The following is a 19,065-nucleotide window of genomic DNA, read 5'->3' on the forward strand; positions in this document are numbered from 1 at the left end:
CAGGCATTCAATGTGTGGTCTGCTCACGCAGTACCAGCAGAGGGCACACAGAGCAAATGCATTATTCTAACCCTTTATCCCTAAGCTGAAATCACAGATCTCCACCAGACAGCAGGAAATGTGTTACGGCTTCCGTCATGCACCAGTAGGGTAGTACCTGAGAGCTGCCCCCAAAAAACCAAAGTCAACAACAAAAGCAATAAAAGGCCAGGCACAGTGGCTCACATCTGTAATCCCAACTCTTTGGGCGGCCAAGGCGGACAGATTGCTTGAAACCAGAAGTTCGAGACCAGCTTGGGCAACATGGTGAAACCCCATTTCTACTAAAAATGTGAAAAATTAGCTGGGTGTAGGGTACATGCCTGTAGTCCGAGCTACTGGGGAGGCTGAGGTGAGAGGATCACTTGAGCCCGAGGGGCAGAGGTTGCAGTGAGCTGAGACTGCACCACTGCACTGCAGCTTGGGTGACAGAGCGGGATCCTGTCTCAAAAAACAAACAAAAAAAAACATTTAAGTGTGCCCAGCGCTTGTTGAATCTGGTACAACCTGGGCATCTGTTTGTTTATGCTTCCCAGGTTATTCCACGGTACCCAAGCTTCGAGAATCACCCATAGCCATGCAATAGAAGGCAAAGCAGCTTCTCAGAAAATGGGAGTTGTCTTTAGATTTGCATGGTGGATATATTGGCAGTTCCCCCCTTTAACAACAATTCTAAACATGATTGTCTTAGTTCACTTGGGCTGCTCTAACAAAAATACCATAGGCTGGATGGCTGAAGCAACATTTGTTTTTCACAGTTCTGGAGGCTGAAAATCCAAGATTAATGCGTCAGCGGGTTCACTGTCTAGGAGGACCTGTTTCCTGATTCGTAGACAGGCTTGTTCTTGCTGTGGTCTCACATGGCAAAAGAGGTGAGGGAGCTCTCTGAAATTCTTTTATAGGGCACTAATCCCATTCGTGAAGGATCCACCCTCATGACCTAATCAGCTTCCAAAGTTCCCACCTCCAGATATCATCACATTGGAAATTTGGTTTCAACATATGAATTTGGGGGTGACATAAACATTCAGAATATAGCAAAAATCTAACAGAAATACTGAAGTATACATATAAGGATGTTCACTGAAATATTTCCAACAGCAAAAATACTAGTCCGGGCGTGATGGCTCATGCCAGTAATCCCAGCACTTTGGGAAGCTGAAGTGGCAGGATTGCTTGAGGCCAGGAGTTCAAAACCAGCCTGGTCAACATCGTGAAATCCTGTCTCTACAAAAGAAAAATTAAAAAATTAACTGGATATGGTGGTGCATGCCTGTAGTCCTAGCTACTTGGGAGGCTGAGGCAGGAGGATTGTTTGAGCCCAGAAGTTCAAGGCTGCAGTGAGCCATGACTGTGCCACTGCACTCTAGCCTGGGTGACAGAGTGAGACCCTGTCTCAATAAATAAATAAATAAATAAATAGAAAAGAAAAGTAAAGTGGGAATAATCTAAGTTTCCATTAGTAGGCCACATGGTTAAGTAAATGTTGGTAGATTCGTATTGTAGTATACATGCAGCCTTTAAAAAGAATGAGATTGTGCTATATCTGTGGAAAAGACCACGAGGTAGGTAGGTAAAAAAATAAATAAATAAAAAGCAAGTCACAGAACAGTGTAGTTCTGTGCGATCTTATTTGTGTTTTTAAAAAGTACACGTTGGCTGGGCGCAATGGCTCAACGCCTGTAATCCCAGCACTTTGGGAGGCTGAGGCAGGCGGATCACTTGAGATCAGGAGTTCGAGACCAGCCTGGTCAATGTGGTGAAATCCCATTTCTACTCAAAATACAAAAATTAGCTGGGGGTGGTGGCAGATGCCTGTAATCTCAGCTACTCAGGAGGCTGAGGCAGGAGAACTGGTTGAACCCAGGAGACAGAGATTGCAGTGAGCACAGATTGCAACATGGCACTCCAACCTGGTGGGCTACAGTGCGAGACTCCATCTCAAATACATACATACATACATACATTGCAAATTGTGAAGAGTGGTTACCCCTGGGAGAGCATTGGCAGTCAGAGGGGCAGATGAGACAGTAAGTATTTCACTTTCAACATTAACCTTCTAGTAGTAAGTGTTTAAAAATTTTATAATGAGCACGTCATTCATCCTAACAAATGAAGAAAAATGCTATAATAAACAGTCTCTTCTTCCATTCCCTCCTCCTCCCACCGGCTTTCTAGGCAAAGGAAAGTTTCTCAACCATGAATTCCAGTTCTGGACTCGGAAGCTGAGTAGATGGAAGGAAACATGCAGTCTTTGAAAACTCGGTTAAAGCATCTGTGATGTAACCATGTTTGTCCCTTGTCAAGTGGCTTTCCTTCCTGTCTGGATTTTGCCCCGTCTCCCTGCCATGCTGTGGCCATGTAAATAATTTAGATGCATAGGATTGTCTGTAGCATGCCAGTTTTACATTTTTTTGTTTTTCAAGATGGAGTCTCGCTCTGTCGCCCAGGCTGGAGTGCAGAGGTGTGATCTTGGCTCACTGCAACCTCTGCCTCCTGGGGATCAAGCCATTTCCTGCCTCAGCCTCCAGAGTAGCTGGGGTTACAGGCAGCCACTACCACGCCGGCTAATTTTTGTATTTTTAGTGGAGACGAGGTTTCACCATGTTGGCCAGGCTGGTTTTGGACTCCTGACCTCATGATCCACCTGCCTTAGCCTCCCAAAGTTCTGGGATTACAGGCCTGAGCCACTGGGTCTGGCCTTTTTTTTTTTTTTTTTTTTTTTTTTTAAGATGGAGCCTCGCTCTGTCACCCAGTGTGCAGTGCAGTGGTGCAATCTCGGCTCCCTGCAACCTCTGCCTCCTGGTTTCAAGTGATTCTCTTGCCTCAGCCTCCTGAGTAGCTGGGATTACAGACACGTGCCACCACACTCAGCTAATTTTTGTATTTTTAGGAGAGACGGGTTTCACCATGTTGGCCAGGATGGTTTCAAACTCCTGGCCTCAAGTGATCCGCCCACCTTGGCCTCCCAAAGGGTGGGGATTACAGGCATGAGCCACTGCGCCCGGCCACATGTCAGTTTTCATATGGCCACCATCCACACGTGAAGTCTGCACCAACTGGGGACCTGGTGATGATGCTCCCAGTGTGCACGTGGGAAGCACAGCCCATTGGTAGCTGTTGTCCTCCTTCCTATGCTGGTTACCAAAAATGAGACTTACCTCGTCACAGGGCCAGGTGTCTATAGCATCCTCCACCCCATCATTCCACAGCCGTGTTTAATGCACTCCCCAATGCAGATCTGGTGGGCTGAGCAGCTTGCAGGGGGCAGCCTGGATGAATTGCCCGAAGAACTAGAGTTGGGAGCTTGCTTTATGTTGTTGCTTTATGACTGCAAGACTCGTGAGTTCCTAAATAGAAAGCAACAGGGTCCCTTTGAACTCCAGGCAGAGTCCATCTTTTAATGGCCTTGTTTTGATCCTGCGCTGTTCAACTGTAAAATCTTGCCTGATTAGAGTCCATCAGGCAAGGCCGATACCATCTGGCCATGTTTATACCAACTCTAAGGACAAAAACATTCATTTTACTGACGAACAGTTGAAATTCACTCTCAGATTCAGATGGGCTTGCACCTATGGTGTGAAGTAGTTTTAATAGTTATCAGTGGAAAGTTAACTCTGACAGAAATATAATATTGCCTTTTAGAACTATATGTGAGACACGCTCAGCTATTCATGGAGAAGAAGCAGTAAAAGACACCAGTATGTATTAAACGCCTACTGTGTGCCAGGCAGTTATTATGTGATTTCATTGAATCTGCCAGCAACACTTTGAGTTAGAGAACCCCAGACAGGTCATAGAGTGTTTGGGGGAAGCATACAGCTTCTGAAGCAAAACTTCTTGCCTGCTTGGATTCCAGCCCTGCCAATTCCCAGCTGTGTAACCTCTTTCTCTGCCTCGGTTTCTTCCTCTGTGAAGTGAAGATAGTAACACCACCTATCCAGGATTGCTGGGAAGATTAAATGACTTACTACATGAAAAGCACTTAAAATCGTGCTTAGTCCAGGCAAGCACTCAATAAACATTAGCTGGCAATACTCTAATCATTCTTATTTTGCAGAATAAAGTTCAGAGAACTGAAGTAACTTGCCCACGATCACCCGTGTAGAAAACAGTAGTGCTGGGTCGTTCCACTGCCTCCTCAGGGGAAGGACGGAATATAGAAAACAGGCCCCCAGTGGTTCATGCCTGTAATCCCAGCACTTTGGGAGGCTGAGGCAGGTGGATCACCTGAGCTCAGGAGTTCGAGACCGGCCTGTCCAACATGGCGAAACCCCATCTCTACTAGAAATACAAAAATTAGCTGGGTGGGGGTGGTGCATGCCTGTAATCCCAGCCACTGGGGAGACTGAGGCAGGAAAATCACTTGAACCCGGGAGATGGGTTCAAGTGATGAGCCAAGATCATGCCACTGCACTCTAGCCTGGGTGAAAGAACTAGACTCTGTCTCAAAAAAAAAAAAAGAGAATGTGAGCTGCGAGTAGGGACCACATCTTGTCCATCTTTGTGTCCCTGTCACATAGCATGTCCTCGATTTACTTAATGAAATGCATGGCCTTACAGTGCTTCCCGATCCAAGGCAGAATTATGCATGTAGAGTGTTTCCCAAGACATCCCTAAGAGGTATATAACAGGCATTTAATACGTACCGGCACCTAATTATTTAACAAAACCATTTCCACCAAAAAAGTCCACATTCACTCCTGTTTCAATTATAAATTTCTTTTATTTAAGAATACTAACACAGGAAACAGATTTAATTCATGGAATTGTGCATATGGTCAACAGTTACATTGTGACATGTTAATTTTTTTTTTTATCATTTATTGGCACTGTCAACAGATTACCTGTAAACAAGATCACTTTGTATGCGTAAGTCTGCGATGCTACCTAGCTATGGTTTTCTACCATGAGCTCATATATAGATATAGATAGGTATATAGATACATTAATGCTATGCACAATTTTGCATGGTTACTGAGCGTCAGTAAAAATTATAAAAAAACACCCATTTATAATAAAAGTGAGGATGTACTAAGACTTGCTATTACTGGACCTTGTTTTCTGTAAAAGTGACGCCACTTGCTGGACGGTTACTAAACTCAATGGCACTAATGTATGATGGATTCATTTCCAGACTGTCGGCCACGGAAGCCCTTCTTCATGGCCCCTGCCCTGGACAGCAGCCTGTCCTCCGGGCTCCCCATGTTTTTACCAGCTTCTGCTGAGTTTCTACAATCTTGAGCTGTGCTGAGAATTCTTTTCCTTGAAATTCTTCCAGCTAAACCCCCACCCCCCGAAAGAGGATGTCTCAGGAACTCATTATGCCCTGAGTCAACAAGAACTTGTTGATAAATGGCTTAAAAGTTTTTACAAGAAGTAACTTCCCTTGGTAAGGGGTAAATAATAAATCTGGAATTTTCCAGATAAAACAATTTCATTTCTCTGTCAGTGCCCCACGGGGAGAGAACGAAATATTGGAGCCCCTTTCCCTACCAGCGAGAGCCAATTTTCTGGTTGTGCCCTGGCTTAAAACCCTTTGGACTCCGAGAACCATACTGAATATTTGCACCCAGTGCTAAAGTTTTCAGGAGAAAGCATACTTAAGCCAATAAATGAATAATGGTTTGGTTTGCATTTTGCTTGCTTGTTAAATAAGGCCTTATTGAACCTTGGGATACTGCCTGTGGAATCTGGCTCCCCAGTGAAAGATGTGAAGTCATGAGCTGATATGCCTTTGCATATGCTGTTCCGTCTCTGCAACACCCTTCCTTGCCTTGTCTGCTTGGTAAACTCTGGCTCATTCTGCAAAACACTGCTCCAGTGACACCTTTTCCTTGAAACCTCCTCTGACCCTTGGATGAATGGTGGTGCTCCCTCCGACTTCCTCATGCTCTTACTCGCACCTCTGTCATAGCCCTTGGTGCCTGCTTGAATTGTTAGTTTATGAGTCTGGTTGTTCCCAGTGGGATGTGAGCCCCCGGGAGCAGGGACAATGTTTTGTCTCATCTTTGTATTCCTGCTGCTCGGTACAGGGCCTGGGATGGTGCAGGTGTTTCATGAAAGTTAGGTGAATGAATACATGGTGAATGAATGAATGATGCATAAATGAATATAAAAAAGAGTAAAACCTTGCAGAGAGTGGGAGGCATACGTCACCACTTCGCTGGGAGTGCAGGTGACAGAACTGATTAAGAACGACAGATTAGCACTGACTGCAGGAATGCAAAATGAACAAGAACTCACAAATTTGTATATGTTAAACTTGTCATTGCCTTTCATTCCTCAACAAAAATAGGTCGATGACCAAGTCTGCGGAAGACTGGAAGCTAAAAAAAAAAAAAAAAAAAAAAAAACGGAAAAAACCCTACTTTGAGATCTTTGGACGATTTGTTATTAAAAGAGCGAAGTGCTGAATCAGGAACCTTGATATGCCTATTTCCAAAATAGTCAACCAAGGCACCCGGAGATGAAGAGGCTTCCTTTCGGACAGATAATACAAGCCAGGCTTTCTCAGTCTCCCCACCAAATAATACTTCATTGCTGTCAGGCTATCAAGTTCTCTTTTAGGAGCATTTGAGGTCAAATCAGTTCCCAGAGTGTCTCACCTCCAGCAGAGATACTAGAGGCTCAGCCACAGCCCCGTTAAGCATTTCGGTATCATCTGCCTGGTAATCTCCATACTCAGTCATCTCAGGAAAATCTCTAATTTCAGGAGGATCAAGTATAAGGAAACCACGTTGAACCAACAGGCCACTTTTCCATGCGTGGAGCTCTAGCGCCTTTAATTCATGGTGCTTCCCTCAAGCAGAAATCCAGTCCAGCAACGATTCCCTCTGGTGGGACAGCCAAGCTGTTCCTGGGGGTCTGCTCAGAAGCGGTGTGAAAGTGGATGAGCAAAAGACAGCAAGAGCCTCTCAGGCTGAGGGGGCCAAAAGTCAGACCCCAAGGTGCCCTAGGAAACATGATGCAATGGCTCTGCGGCCCCAGACCCTGGGGTGACGGGCCTGTGCTTCAAGCCCTGGGGCTCACGTGTGTCCTTGTGGACACTCAGGCTACAGTTTCCTCCCACCCAGGTCCAGGTCTAGGTTGACATTTAACAGGGAGGAGGGAGTTTGGGGAATGGTGGATGCCAAGTAAGAACCACGGGTAATGCCACCTGGGGATCCTCCAAGGGCAAAGCCCTGTCCAGGGCAGAATTCACAGTTTAGGGGCTCCCCAGGTGCACCGAGAGGAGTGATTCTCATCTTCAGGGGGCCACAGGACCGCTTCCCTTACCCCTGAGCTGGATCCTCTTCTCCCCACTTTACGGCCTTCCTCAGATCTGCCCAGTCCCTCCCTGCACCGTGCTTGGGGCGTGCTCAGAGCTCCAGGGGCTGGGAGAGGAGGTGAGAACGTGTTTGCTTGCATAGGGTGAGGGGGAGCCAGCATCCGTGATCACAGAATATGGCACTTGAGATGCACTGGCACCCAGGAGGCCCAGCTGCCAGTCCCAGGAGCAAATGTAATGCCCTTGACTGGTTTTTGGAAAAATTGCTGGGGTTGGTCAAGGTTGGGCAGAACTCTAGCCAGGACCTCCCATGGCCCTTCCCAAGATGAGTCCAGGGCTCAAGCAGGATCTCTGGGCTTAAACCAATGTGCACCATTGGCTCTGCAGGGAGGAAAATCAACACCAGCCCTTCCCTCCCCCACCTCCCCCAAGACCACCAAAAACGTTCCCTCCCCACAAATCACCCTTCACTGTGCATTCACCTCTGATACTTTTAAGTGAAAACATGAATTAGGCAAAACTAATCAATTTGACAACTGTTGAGATCGGGGCTTTCTCACTGTAGTGGAAATGGCTTCTTTACTTGAAGTCTGCTAAGATGTCACTGAAAATATTGAGGAACAGGTGAGCGTGGTGATCCCTGAAGACCAGCGTGGGACGGAAACGAATAGATTTGTCACCGCAGCCCCCCAACACCACACCTGAAAGAAGAGGCAGGAGGTAGGTGAGGAGCATGGTTTCTCCAAGTCGCGTGCTGGGAGAGCTGGGAGGAAAGTGATGCCCGTTGGCAATGCTCATCCATCCATCCATCCATCCATCCATCCATCCATCCATCCATCATCATCATCCATCCATCCATCCATCCATCCATCCATCCATCCATCCATCATCCATCCATCCATCCATCCATCCATCCATCCATCCATCCATCCATCCATCATCATCCATCGTGGAAGCCCAGGCTTCCATTTATCCTTCCTACCACCCACCGATCCAGCCTTCATTTCCTTTCTCTCTCCCTTCATTCATCTCATCCATCATTCTCTTCTTCCTTTCCTTCCCTCCACCCTCCCTCTCTCCTTTGAGTGCCTGCTTTGCTGCCCCTGGACTAGGTCTGGTGATAGAGAGATCCCAAGATAAAGTCCTTGCCTTCTAGAAAGTCATGGAGGGGTGGGGAAAGAAAATAAGTAAGCAGATAAGTTGCAAAAGCACAGGCTGAGTCGGAAGCACATGCGGGGTGTTGAGCTATCACGGAGGAGGAACAGGCTCTGCTTATTCTAAAGGGTGACTGCACCGGTTACAGCTGGTGTCCTTTCCTTGTCGAGGTTGTGTATGCTTTTTTTTTTTTTTAAGAGATGGAGTCTCGCTGTGTCACCCAGGTTGGGGTGCAGTGGCACGATCTCGCTCACTGCAACCTGCACCTCCCAGGTTCAAGCAATTCTCCTGCCTCAGTCTCCCAAGTAGCTGGGATTACAGGCTCCTGCCACCATAGCCAACTAATTTTTGTATTTTTAGTAGAGATGAGGTTTTGCCATGTTGGCCAGATTGGTCTCGAACTCCTGACTTCAGCTGATCTGCCCACCTTGGCCTTCCAAAGTGCTGGGATTACAGGCGTGAGCCACTGCACCCAGCCTGTTTATGCCTTTGACACCACGTTTTCTCATTTTTAAAATGGAGGTTGATTATCCCTGCCCTTCCGAGGCTGCTGCAAGGATTCTATAAGATGGCACAGGAAGAAGACCTGACAATGTGCCTGACATAGAGTACGTGCTCTGATCTCACCACAGCATCTGCCCTTACCCCTGCCACACTGTCCTCAGTGGCTTCCCGTAGCTCCTAGGGTGAAATCTCAAGTGCTAAGCCGGATCTGCAGGCCCATGTGACCCAGGCCTTGCCTCTCCTCCCCCAGCTTCGTCCCCTCCCATCCGTTCACCTTCATGCCCCCTTCTTTCCCTTTTACCACCTCTGTAAGCTCCATCCCACCTCAGGCCATGGCATGCACCCTTCCCTCTGCCCAGAATGCTCTTCCTTACCTTCACCCGGCCAATCCCTGTTCATCAAGACTCAGGGTAAAACGCTACTTCCTCAAGGAAGCCTTCCCTGATTTCCTAGCCTCACCAACTGCTGCAGCTATTTGCTCTCTTAGCCGCGTTTTCCCCTTCCCAGGACTTAAAATTGCAATGGATTGTTTGTGAAATGCCATGTGTAAAGCCACGCCTTCCTGCTAGACTGCATGCTTCCTGAAGGGAGGGGCTCTGATGGTCTTCATCATCACTGTAACTGTCTCTAGTGTCCACTTACAACTAACCACCTCAGCGAACACTTGTTGAGTAAATAAATGGGTAAAGAAATCCCATTCATAATGTTCTCTGGAGAAGCAGCATTCAGGCTATTTTCAGACCTGTATACCACCTGCCCCCCACGCAGAATATTGCTGAGTACCTAGCAACATTTTGCAGCTACAGCAGGATATACTGGACGCTGATGAAACTCAGCAGCCACTCCTGGCCCCTTACCTTTGTTTCTGGCAGTTAAAATGAGCTTATTCCGTACGGAATCATCGGGAGTATCGAAGGAGCAAAAGGTGCCTCGTCCTCTCACCCTGCTGATGAACTGGGGGTACCGGGCCTGCAGTGGGGGGAGACAAGGCCAGCATCAAAGCCCATCACCCGTGTACCAGCTGGGCTTCATGGCTGTGCTTCGTCAAAGGCCTTCCATGGTCCAGCCTTGGCCTCTGCATGGACTGGCAGGACCTCCAGGGGGTTAAGAGCTCTGGTGACACTCAGGCCTGGGTTCAAAGCCCAGCTGTTCACATCTGTGTTGTGTCGAGGGAAAAAAAAACACCACCAACAACAATAATGAAGCCCAGCGTTGTCTCTTTCTCACTGCATAACCTTGGGCGACTCAAGTACCTCTGTTTCCCCTGCTGTAAACTGAAGGATTTAAATGGTGTTGATCGTGCAGTGGCACGATCTCGGCTCACCGCAACCTCCACCTCCCGGGTCCGAAGATTCTTGTGCCTCAGCCTCCTGAGTAGCTGGGATTACAGGCACCTGCCACTACCTCTGGCTGATTTTTTTTTTTTTTAGTAGAGACGGGGTTTCACAATGTTGGCCAGGCTGGTCTCGAACTCCTGATCTCAAGTGATCTACCTGCCTTGGCCTCCCGAAGTGCTGGGATTACAGGCGTGAGCCACTGCGCCCGGCTCAATGACTGGTATCTTTATAAAAAGAAGACAATTTGGAGACAGACACAGGCGCAGTGGGGAGAAAGCCAAGTGATCCCGGAAGCAGAGTGAAGCCTCCATAGGTCAAGGATCATGAAGGATTCCTGGCAGCCATGAGAAGGTGGAGAGGGGCATGGATCAGATTCTTCCCCAGAGCCTCCAGAAGGAGCCAACTCTGCTGAAACCTTGATTTCAGACCCTGCCCTCCGAACTGTGAGAGCATAAATTCTTGTTTTAACCCACGCAGTTTGTGGTGATTTCTTATAGCAGACAAGGAGGCAAATGCAGATGCCTAGTCTGGAGGACCTTGATTTCACCTTACTCTCCACTGTCCATGTGAAGGACAGCAAACAAGGGCTTGGAAAACCCCAAATAATTTCAGGGTACTGGGGGCTGAGTTGGGGGAGCAAGTCTTATTTCACAGCAGCTCCTTAGTAGAAACTGGAGACCCGGTCCTGTTCTAGGGGTGACAGGGCCAGGCACTGTGTTACACACATACACAATTTTTTTCTTTCTTTTTGTGGAGGACGGGGTCTCACTATGTTGCCCAGGCTGGTCTTGAACTCAGTAGGGCTGAAGGCAATCCTCCTGCTTTTGCCCCCCTAAGTGCTGGGGTTACAGGCATGAACCCCTGTGCCTGGTAGTGGGCACACCCTTGAATCCCCTGCCAGTGAAGAAGGGCCCACTTTGGTCTACACAGATGAGGAAACTGAGGCTCAGAAGTCCTTCCAGCACTTATTCTAGCATGTGCCCTGCACTTGTCGATTGCTGGGGAGCTGGCAGTTTGAACACACCCCTCCCTCTCCCATCACAGTATGGCCCTGGGGAGGTTCAGAATAATGTCTCTTCCATTTATACACCCCTTCAGGCCTGTGTGCCACACTGACACACACACACATCCACACACCTCCTTGCGGTTAGGAGTGACCACGTGACCAGCTCTTTGTCAAGTGTTGGAGGTGTTATGTGAGATTTCTGGGAAGGCTGCTAAAGACAAGAAGGGGGCCACTCTGTCCTTCCCTTCTTTTTCCTTCCTATTGCCTGGAATTGAGATGTGATGGCTGGAGCTCCAGGAGCCATTTTGGCCCATGATGAAACCTTGAGGGTGGAGAGTAATCCAGTCCCAGCAGTGGACAGCAGTGCTGATGAGTGGTAAGTATGCAACAGGTTGCACAGAGGAGGGAATAATGAACACATCAGAGGGGGTGAGAGAAGGAGTGCTTGGGGGCTTCATAAAGGAGGGATGTCTGAATTTGGTGTCAAAAGATAACCAGGGCCGGGCGCAGTAGCCCATTCTTGTAATCCCAACACTTTGGGAGGCTGAGGCGAGCAGATTACCTGAGGTCAGGAGTTTGAGACCAGCCTGGCCAACATGGTGAAACCCCATCTCTACTCAAAATACAACAAAATTAGGGCATAATGGCACATGCCTGTAATCCCAGCTACTCGGGAGGCTGAGGCCAGAGAATCTCTTGAACCCAGGAGGCGGCAGTTGCAGTGAGCTGAGATTGCTCCACTGCACTCCAGCCTGGGTGACAGAACAAGACTTGGTCTTGAAAAATAAATTAAAAAACAAATAAATTAAATAAATAAAAAAGATAACCAGTGCCGGCAGGCGCTGCCCAGCACTTTGGGAGGCTGAGGTGGGAGGATTGCTTGAGGCCAGGAGTTCAAGGCCAGACTGGCCAACATAGCTAGACCATGTCTCAATATTAAAAAAATCAAAAAAACAAAACTAGGAGTTCAGGAACGGGTTGGAATGGGATGGAGGGATGGAGAGGCATTCCCTGCAGAGGACACAGCACGTGCAAAGCCCCGGAGGCTAGGAGCAGCACAGCCCATTGTGAATTGCTGGAACAGCAGGTGCAACGCCATGCTGAAGAGCTTCAGTATTGCCCTGGAGGCTGCAGGGAGCCGTGGGTGGTGGGGGCTAGGCAGGGGAGGGGGTGGTACCTGGAGGTCCAGCAATCCCGTGAGCAGGACCTTCCCGGCATGGGCTGCGTTATTTAGCAGGTCCTCCCGCTTGATGATGTTGATGACCTCAGCCAGCAGTAGGTTCTTGGACGGGTCCCCCAGCCAGGTGTTGAAGATCCGGTAAGGCTGGAACGAGGAAGGGGTGTTGGAAGGGTTCATGCATATGCACACCCTGCAGGGGTCACTTCCCCCAGGCACCCCTCCTCCTCTCTCGAACAGGAGAGAAACTAACCTAGTGGGCGTCTGCCAGAGGCTAGCGGGAGAACACACCCAATCTCACGGAATTCTTCCAACAGCAGCCCTGCAGGTAGGAACTGCTAAGGGGAGATCAAATCGTCCCATGCCCTGGGAAATCCCTCAGTCCCAGGAAACCAAGACAGTTGGTTCCTTAACTCCTATAACCCTCATTTTATAGAGGAGGAAGCAGAGGTTCTGGGAGGCTAAGTGATTTGTCCAAGGCAAATGTGACTTATAGGTGGAGTTGGGACTGGACTGCCGGCAGTGACCCTCAAAGATCACCCACTTGGCCCCTCCATGAACGATTCAGGGTGGCCATGTAGCCAACCAAAACACCCTTCCCAGCGTCCCTTATGGCTAGAAGTGGCCACGTGACTGGGTTTTAGTCAAGTATTGGAAATAGACGTGTTATGTGAGATTTCTAGGAAGGCTGCTAAAGAAAGAAGGGGGCCACTTTGTCCTTCCCTTCCTTTACTTTCCTACTGTCTAGAATTGAGATGTGACGGCTGGAGCACCAGAAGCCATTTTGGACCATGAGGCAACCTTGAGGGTGGAAACTACATGTAGGAATGGTGAAAGGACATTGGCCCCTGATGGCTGTGTGTGTGTGTGTGTGTGTGTGTGTGACTCTGTATGCACACATGGCAGTACACAGTGTAGTGGGTAAGAGTATGGACTCTGGGTTGGAGTCCTGGCTTTGTCACTTAACAGGCTGTGTGACCTTTGACAAATGACTTAACCTCTCTGTGCCTGATTCCTCATTACTAAAATGAGGATAAAAATAACACCTACTTGGTTAGGTTGTTCTCAGGATTAAAAGTGTATGAGAAATACTTAGAACTAGGCACACAGCAAATGCTCAGTCTGCTGCGGCAGCTGTCAATGATATTATTGTGTGTGCACACAGAGAGAAATCAGGAGAAGGCTGATGGTGGACTGTTCCAGAGTCAGCCTCACAGAGAGAGCTGGGAGGGCACACCACTGCTAATTGCATTGATAAGAACTGGGCCTTAGAAAACCTGCGACCCAGTAGGTGCCCACCCAGCTCCTCGATGGTGAGAAAGGAACAGTTAGGAGAAGAGGACGCTCCCTTCTCTGCCCTTGATGTAGAGAGAAGGCTGAATCCAACTCACAGCATTGGGCCTGAACTCCTCCTTGTGGAAGAAGCCCCCAATCATCATCTTCTTGCTGAAGGTCATCACGTCTGCTGGGTCATCCAAGCCCCAGTGCTCATGGGCCCAGAACTTGCCTGTGCAGCCACCTCCGGTCTGGACCTCATCCACCAAGAAGGCGCAGCCATGCTGGCCGGAGAAGAGAGAGGAGGGAGAAATAAACACCCGTGGGAGGCCAGAAACTCATGCCCTCTATAGCCAACCACCTGCCAAACCCTGGGTCCACACATGTCGTGCTTGTTTTCTGAACAGCAAACCAGCCCCATGGTCTTGCGCTGTGCACAGAAAAACTAATCGAAACACTTAAGCTGAGCAGTTCCAACAAGAGCTGTATCTGAGTGTTTCCTAAAACTGCTAAGCTGGACCAAAAAAAAATCCAGAACATTAAATACTCCCTGCACCAACACAGACCGGTATGCCATCTGGCTTCGGTCTCGGGTCTCAACCTCGTCAGAGGGAGCTGTGTCCAACAGGGAGGCCTTGACTGTGCTTCTCAGAATTCAGCTGCCGTGCTCTGCTTGTCACCAGGGCTATTTCGAACTCGGCGTCTGTGTTAAGTCAACTCATGTCTTACAACTTTTATCTGTGAACTTATCGGTTTGATTGCCAGTTACATATGCACAAGACATTAAAACAAACACAAAACGTAAAGAAAGGAAATCAGTGTATCAAAGAGATACCTGCACCCCCATGTTTACTGCAGCACTGTTCACAATAGCCAAGATACAGAATCAATCTGTCCATCAACAGATGAATGGATAAAGTAAATATGGTACATATACACAATCGGCCAGGTGCAGTGGCTCACGCCTGTAATTCCAGCACTTTGGGAGGCTGAGGCAGGCAGATCACCTGAGGTCAGGAGTTTGAGACCAGCCTGGCCAACATGGCAAACCCCGTCTCTATTAAAAATACAAAAATTAGCCGGGCATGGTGGCGCACACCTGAAATCCCAGCTACTCATGAGGCTGAGGCAGAAGAATCGCTTGCACCCAGGAGGCGGAGGTTACAGTGAGCCAAAATCGTGCCGCTGCACTCCAGCCTGGGCAACAGAGTGAGACTATCTCAAAAAAAAAAAAGAAAGAAAAAGAAAATAGGGTACATATACACAATGGAATACTATTCAGCCGTAAAAAGAATGAAATTATGTCATTAGCAATGACGTGGATGGAACTACAGGACATTATGTTAAGAGACATAAGCCAGACATTGGCAAATGTTGCAGGTTCTCACTTATGTGGGGACTAAAAACATTTCCCTTATGAAGAAAGAGAGTAGAATGATGGCTATCAGAGGCTGGCAAGGCTAATGGGGAGGTAGAGATAAATAGGGGTTGGTTAATGGATACAAAAGTACAGTTAGATAGAAGAATAAGATCTAGTGTCCAGTAGCACAATAGGGTGATTATAGTTAATAATTTATTGTATATTTCAAAATAACTAGGAGTGGATTTGGAATATTCCCAATACAAAGAGATGATAAATGTTTTAGGTGATGGATATCCAATTACCCAGATTTGATCATTATGCATTGCAACTATTATGTATCCATAAAGATATTTTAAAAAGATTTTAAGGCCAAGTGTGGTGGCTCAGGCCTGTAATCCCAACACTTTGGGAGGCCGAGGTGGGCAGATCACCTAAGGTCAGGAGTTCCAGACCAGCCTGGCCAACATGGTGAAACCTCATCTCTACTAGAAATACAAAAATTAGTTGGGTATGGTGGCGTGCACCTGTAGTCCCGGCTACTTGGAAGGCTGAAGTGGGAGAATCGCTTGAACCTGGGAGGTGGAGGTTGCAGTGAGCTGAGATCGCACCACTGCACTCCAGCCTGGGGACAGAGTAAGACTCTGTCTCAAAAAAAAAAAAAAAAAAAATTATATATATGTATGTGTGTGTGTGTGTGTGTGTGTGTATGTGTGTGTGTGTAGTTTCAGGGAAGAATCCCCATTCTTCCGCCAACCCCAACTTCTCCACCCCTGGTGCTGACAGACAGCCTCTGCAAGTCTGGAGGTTGACAGGAACTCCAAAGCAGAGGTGCTGCTAGCCCTTTAATCTGGGAACTCAACCCAGAAAGCCCTATGGCTCCATCCAACCTCAGCCCCGTCCACTGACCTTCCTGGCAATGTCTCTCAGCTTCCGAAAGAAGTCATCGGACGCATGGTTGTCTCCACCCTCAGACTGGATGGGCTCCACGATGATCCCGGCCACCGTCTTCTTCTTTTTCCGATATTTCACAATCAGATCCTCCACCTGGATCCCAAAGGGGCAAGTCACCACCGCTGGCAGAGGCTTGTGACCAGTATCCGTGGGTGGGAATCTGGGGTCCAATGAGCCCCGTGCAGTTTTATTGGAAATGTGTGTGTGTGTGCATCTCCTAAGACCAGTGAAGCCTCTGTAGAAGCTATGTGTGTGGATGGGAATGTATCCTCCTTGAGATTGGTGCTAGCACCTGGGTGGATACAAACTAATAACTTGGGGCAAGTAATTTAGCCTTCAGAAGCCTCACTTTCCTGATGTATTGTATGGGCACACAGACAGAATCCACCTTCCAGGGTTGTGGAGAGGACTGAATGAGAAAATGTAGCACTATGAGTCGATTGCTGAGCTAGATGTTTTAGCTGTGGTTCTGCCTCTGTTTTACATGGAACATGCACCTGTCACTTAACCTTGTTATGTGGGAAATAGCTATATCACGGGTATATTGAGAGAAATAAAGGTGAGAGCACTCTCACACACACACACACACACACACACACACACACACACAGAGAGAAAATACAGCACAGAGTCTGGCACACAAAAAGTGGTGGCCCCTACTATTACGATTAGCATGACTATATTATTATTGATTAATATTGTTCCTATTCTTATAGTATCATTGCTATTATTGGTGTGAGAATCCTTTTGGAGCAGAATCGGAAATGTATCCTTGGTTAAAAAACTGTTCTAAAGGCCAGGTGTGTTGGTTCACACCTGCAATCCCAGCACTCTCGGAGGTTGAGGCAGGAAGGATAGCTTGAGGCCAGGAGTTTGAGACCAGCCTGTGCAACATCGTGTGATTCATCTCTGCAAAACATTTAAAAATTAGCTGGGCATGGTGGCTGCGTGCCTGTAGTCTCAGCTATCTGAGAGGCTGAGGTGGGAGGACCCCTTGAACCAGGACTGTGAGATCACAGTGAGCTATGACCACATCACTGCATTCCAGCCTGTGCAACAGAGCAAGATCGTGTCTTCATTAAAAAGAAAGAGGCCGGGCACGGTGGCTCACACCTGTAATCCCAGCACTTTGAGAAGCTAAGGCGGGCAGATCTCTTGAGGTCAGGAGTTCCAGACCAGCCTGGCTACCATGAAACCTCATCTCTACTAAAAATACAAAGATTAGTTGGGCATGGTGGCGCATGCCTGTAATCCCAGCTACTCCAGTGGCTGAGGCACGCGAATCACTTGAACCCAGGAGGCAGAGGTTGCAGTGAGCCGAGATCTCGTGCCACTGCACTCCAGCCTGGGTGACAGAGTGAAACTCTGTCTCAAAAAAAAAAAAAAGAAAAGAAAAACCCCAAACCGTACACCTAGATAGACTAACAAGTAAAATCTTTCTTTGTTATGTACAGCTAAGGAAAAGCCTCTGTTTGGGTGATATGATTTTGACCTAGGTCTCCACCAGTCACCCCAAGGAAGCTCTGAGATACTTTTCTTTGTTTTCTTTTTCTTTCCTTTTTTTTTTTTTAGATGGAGTTTCACTCTTGTTGCCCAGGCTGGAGTGCAATAGTGTGATCTCAGCTCACGGCAGCCATCACCTCCCGGGTTCAAGTGATTCTCCTGCTTTGGCCTCTGGAGTAGCTGGGATTACAGGCATGCACCACCATGCCTGGCTAATTTTGTATTTTTAGTAGAGATGGGGTTTCTCCATGTTAGCCAGGCTGGTCTCGAACTCCCGACCTCAGGTGATCCGCCCATCTCAGCCTCCCAAAGTGCTGGGATTACAGGCAGAGCCACTGCGCCCGGCCCTCATATTCTTTCAACAGATCTATTTTCTCTTACTTTAGAGTCATTGATGCTTGTCTTCCAAGAAACTTAAGTGATACAGAAATTGGTATCAGAGTCGGGTGATGGATGCTGTGACAGAGTCTCATGAACTCTCCCAATATGGAATATTTGGGACGCAAGGCCTCTGTGTCCCTACTTCCCCCTGGGGGAGCTCTGCACAGGTCCCCAGATAAATGCTTCATCTGTTTCTCTTCTCCTGGGCCAAGTCTTGGGGCGGCAAGAGCAACGGGACTGGTGGTTAGGGAGGATCCGGAGGGTATGAGCGTTACCTCTTCCAGACAGCGGGCCTCCTCCTGTTGGTTCTCTTTCACGAACTCTTCCAGAGGGTATTTCAGCCGTGGGAACGGCGCGATGGGCCAGTCAAAGGAAGGGATGTCAATCTTGTGAATGGCTTTGGAGTGCGTGGTCGCTAAGCAACCTGAGTTGAGCAAAACAGAAAAGCAAACACTTGGCTTGGGGAAGCAGGCAGTACTCTTTGCAAAGGAGATGATACGCATTTCAGCGTGCGGCTGTAGATGAGCAGGGGGGCCTGTTGCCTGTGAAACCCCAGTTCTTTTTATCGTTTAAATTTTAGTTTTTCTGGGTGCATAGTAGGTACATGAGATGAGTACCTACTACTCAGTAGTACTCCCTACATAGTAGGGGAGTACATGAGATGTTTTGATACTGAACCCCAGTTCTCATCCAGAAGCTGAAGGAGGAACTCTTGAACCCTTAATTGGCATGCGTGAGTGGGTATGTGTTTGCACTGCGATTAATCACAGATGCAGCGCAGGCTTTGAAGACAGAGTCAATAGTTCAAATCCCGGATCTGTCACTGAATAGCCTTGGCAATCCTTCCTCTTCCCAAACCCTGATTCCCACATCTGCAACGCAGGAATAATAATCCCCACTCTGCAGGGGACTGTGTGGAATCGGTGAGACAATATGTGTAAAATGCCAATGTCAGCCGCCGCGATTGTTGCTCTTATTATTATTATTCTAAACACCACCTTGGGAGCGTACTGGTCCCCTCCTTACCCATGGTCCTCCCATGGAACGCGCCCATGAAAGAGAGGATGCTGTAGTCAGGGCAGCCGGGGGCCTAAAACCAAGAAA

At 48.1% G+C, this 19,065-nt stretch overlaps 3 protein-coding genes across 6 annotated transcripts in view; 1 reads left to right on the forward strand and 2 right to left on the reverse strand.

Moving 5' to 3' along the window:
- TMEM114 (transmembrane protein 114) overlaps positions 1-19,065 on the forward strand; it is a 996,508-nt gene that overhangs the window by 759,512 nt on the left and 217,931 nt on the right. The gene's annotated exons all lie outside the window — the stretch shown is intronic.
- The window catches only part of PMM2 (phosphomannomutase 2), a 278,683-nt gene that overhangs the window by 42,502 nt on the left and 217,116 nt on the right, over positions 1-19,065 (reverse strand). Inside the window, exon 1 of one of the 2 annotated variants that reach the window (XM_050774520.1) lies at positions 3,201-3,580. The exons of the other annotated variant lie outside the window; for it this stretch is intronic. The gene's annotated coding sequence lies outside the window, so the exon portion shown is untranslated. Of the gene's footprint in view, positions 1-3,200; positions 3,581-19,065 lie in introns of those variants that run through there. 2 annotated transcript variants of the gene reach the window in all.
- The window catches only part of ABAT (4-aminobutyrate aminotransferase), a 106,579-nt gene continuing 92,257 nt past the window's right edge, over positions 4,744-19,065 (reverse strand). For all 3 annotated transcript variants that reach the window (XM_050774357.1, XM_050774359.1, XM_050774358.1), the window contains exons 10-16: positions 18,988-19,051; positions 18,237-18,385; positions 16,033-16,170; positions 13,880-14,047; positions 12,489-12,635; positions 9,826-9,937; positions 4,744-8,010 (exon numbers count right to left, since the gene is read on the reverse strand). In XM_050774357.1, the coding sequence (XP_050630314.1) occupies positions 7,889-8,010; positions 9,826-9,937; positions 12,489-12,635; positions 13,880-14,047; positions 16,033-16,170; positions 18,237-18,385; positions 18,988-19,051 (900 nt within the window). In that variant the 3' untranslated portion in view covers positions 4,744-7,888. The remainder of the gene's footprint in view (positions 8,011-9,825; positions 9,938-12,488; positions 12,636-13,879; positions 14,048-16,032; positions 16,171-18,236; positions 18,386-18,987; positions 19,052-19,065) is intronic.

This window comes from Macaca thibetana, chromosome 20, assembly GCF_024542745.1.
Source record: "Macaca thibetana thibetana isolate TM-01 chromosome 20, ASM2454274v1, whole genome shotgun sequence".
Classification (NCBI taxonomy): Eukaryota; Metazoa; Chordata; class Mammalia; order Primates; family Cercopithecidae; genus Macaca; species Macaca thibetana.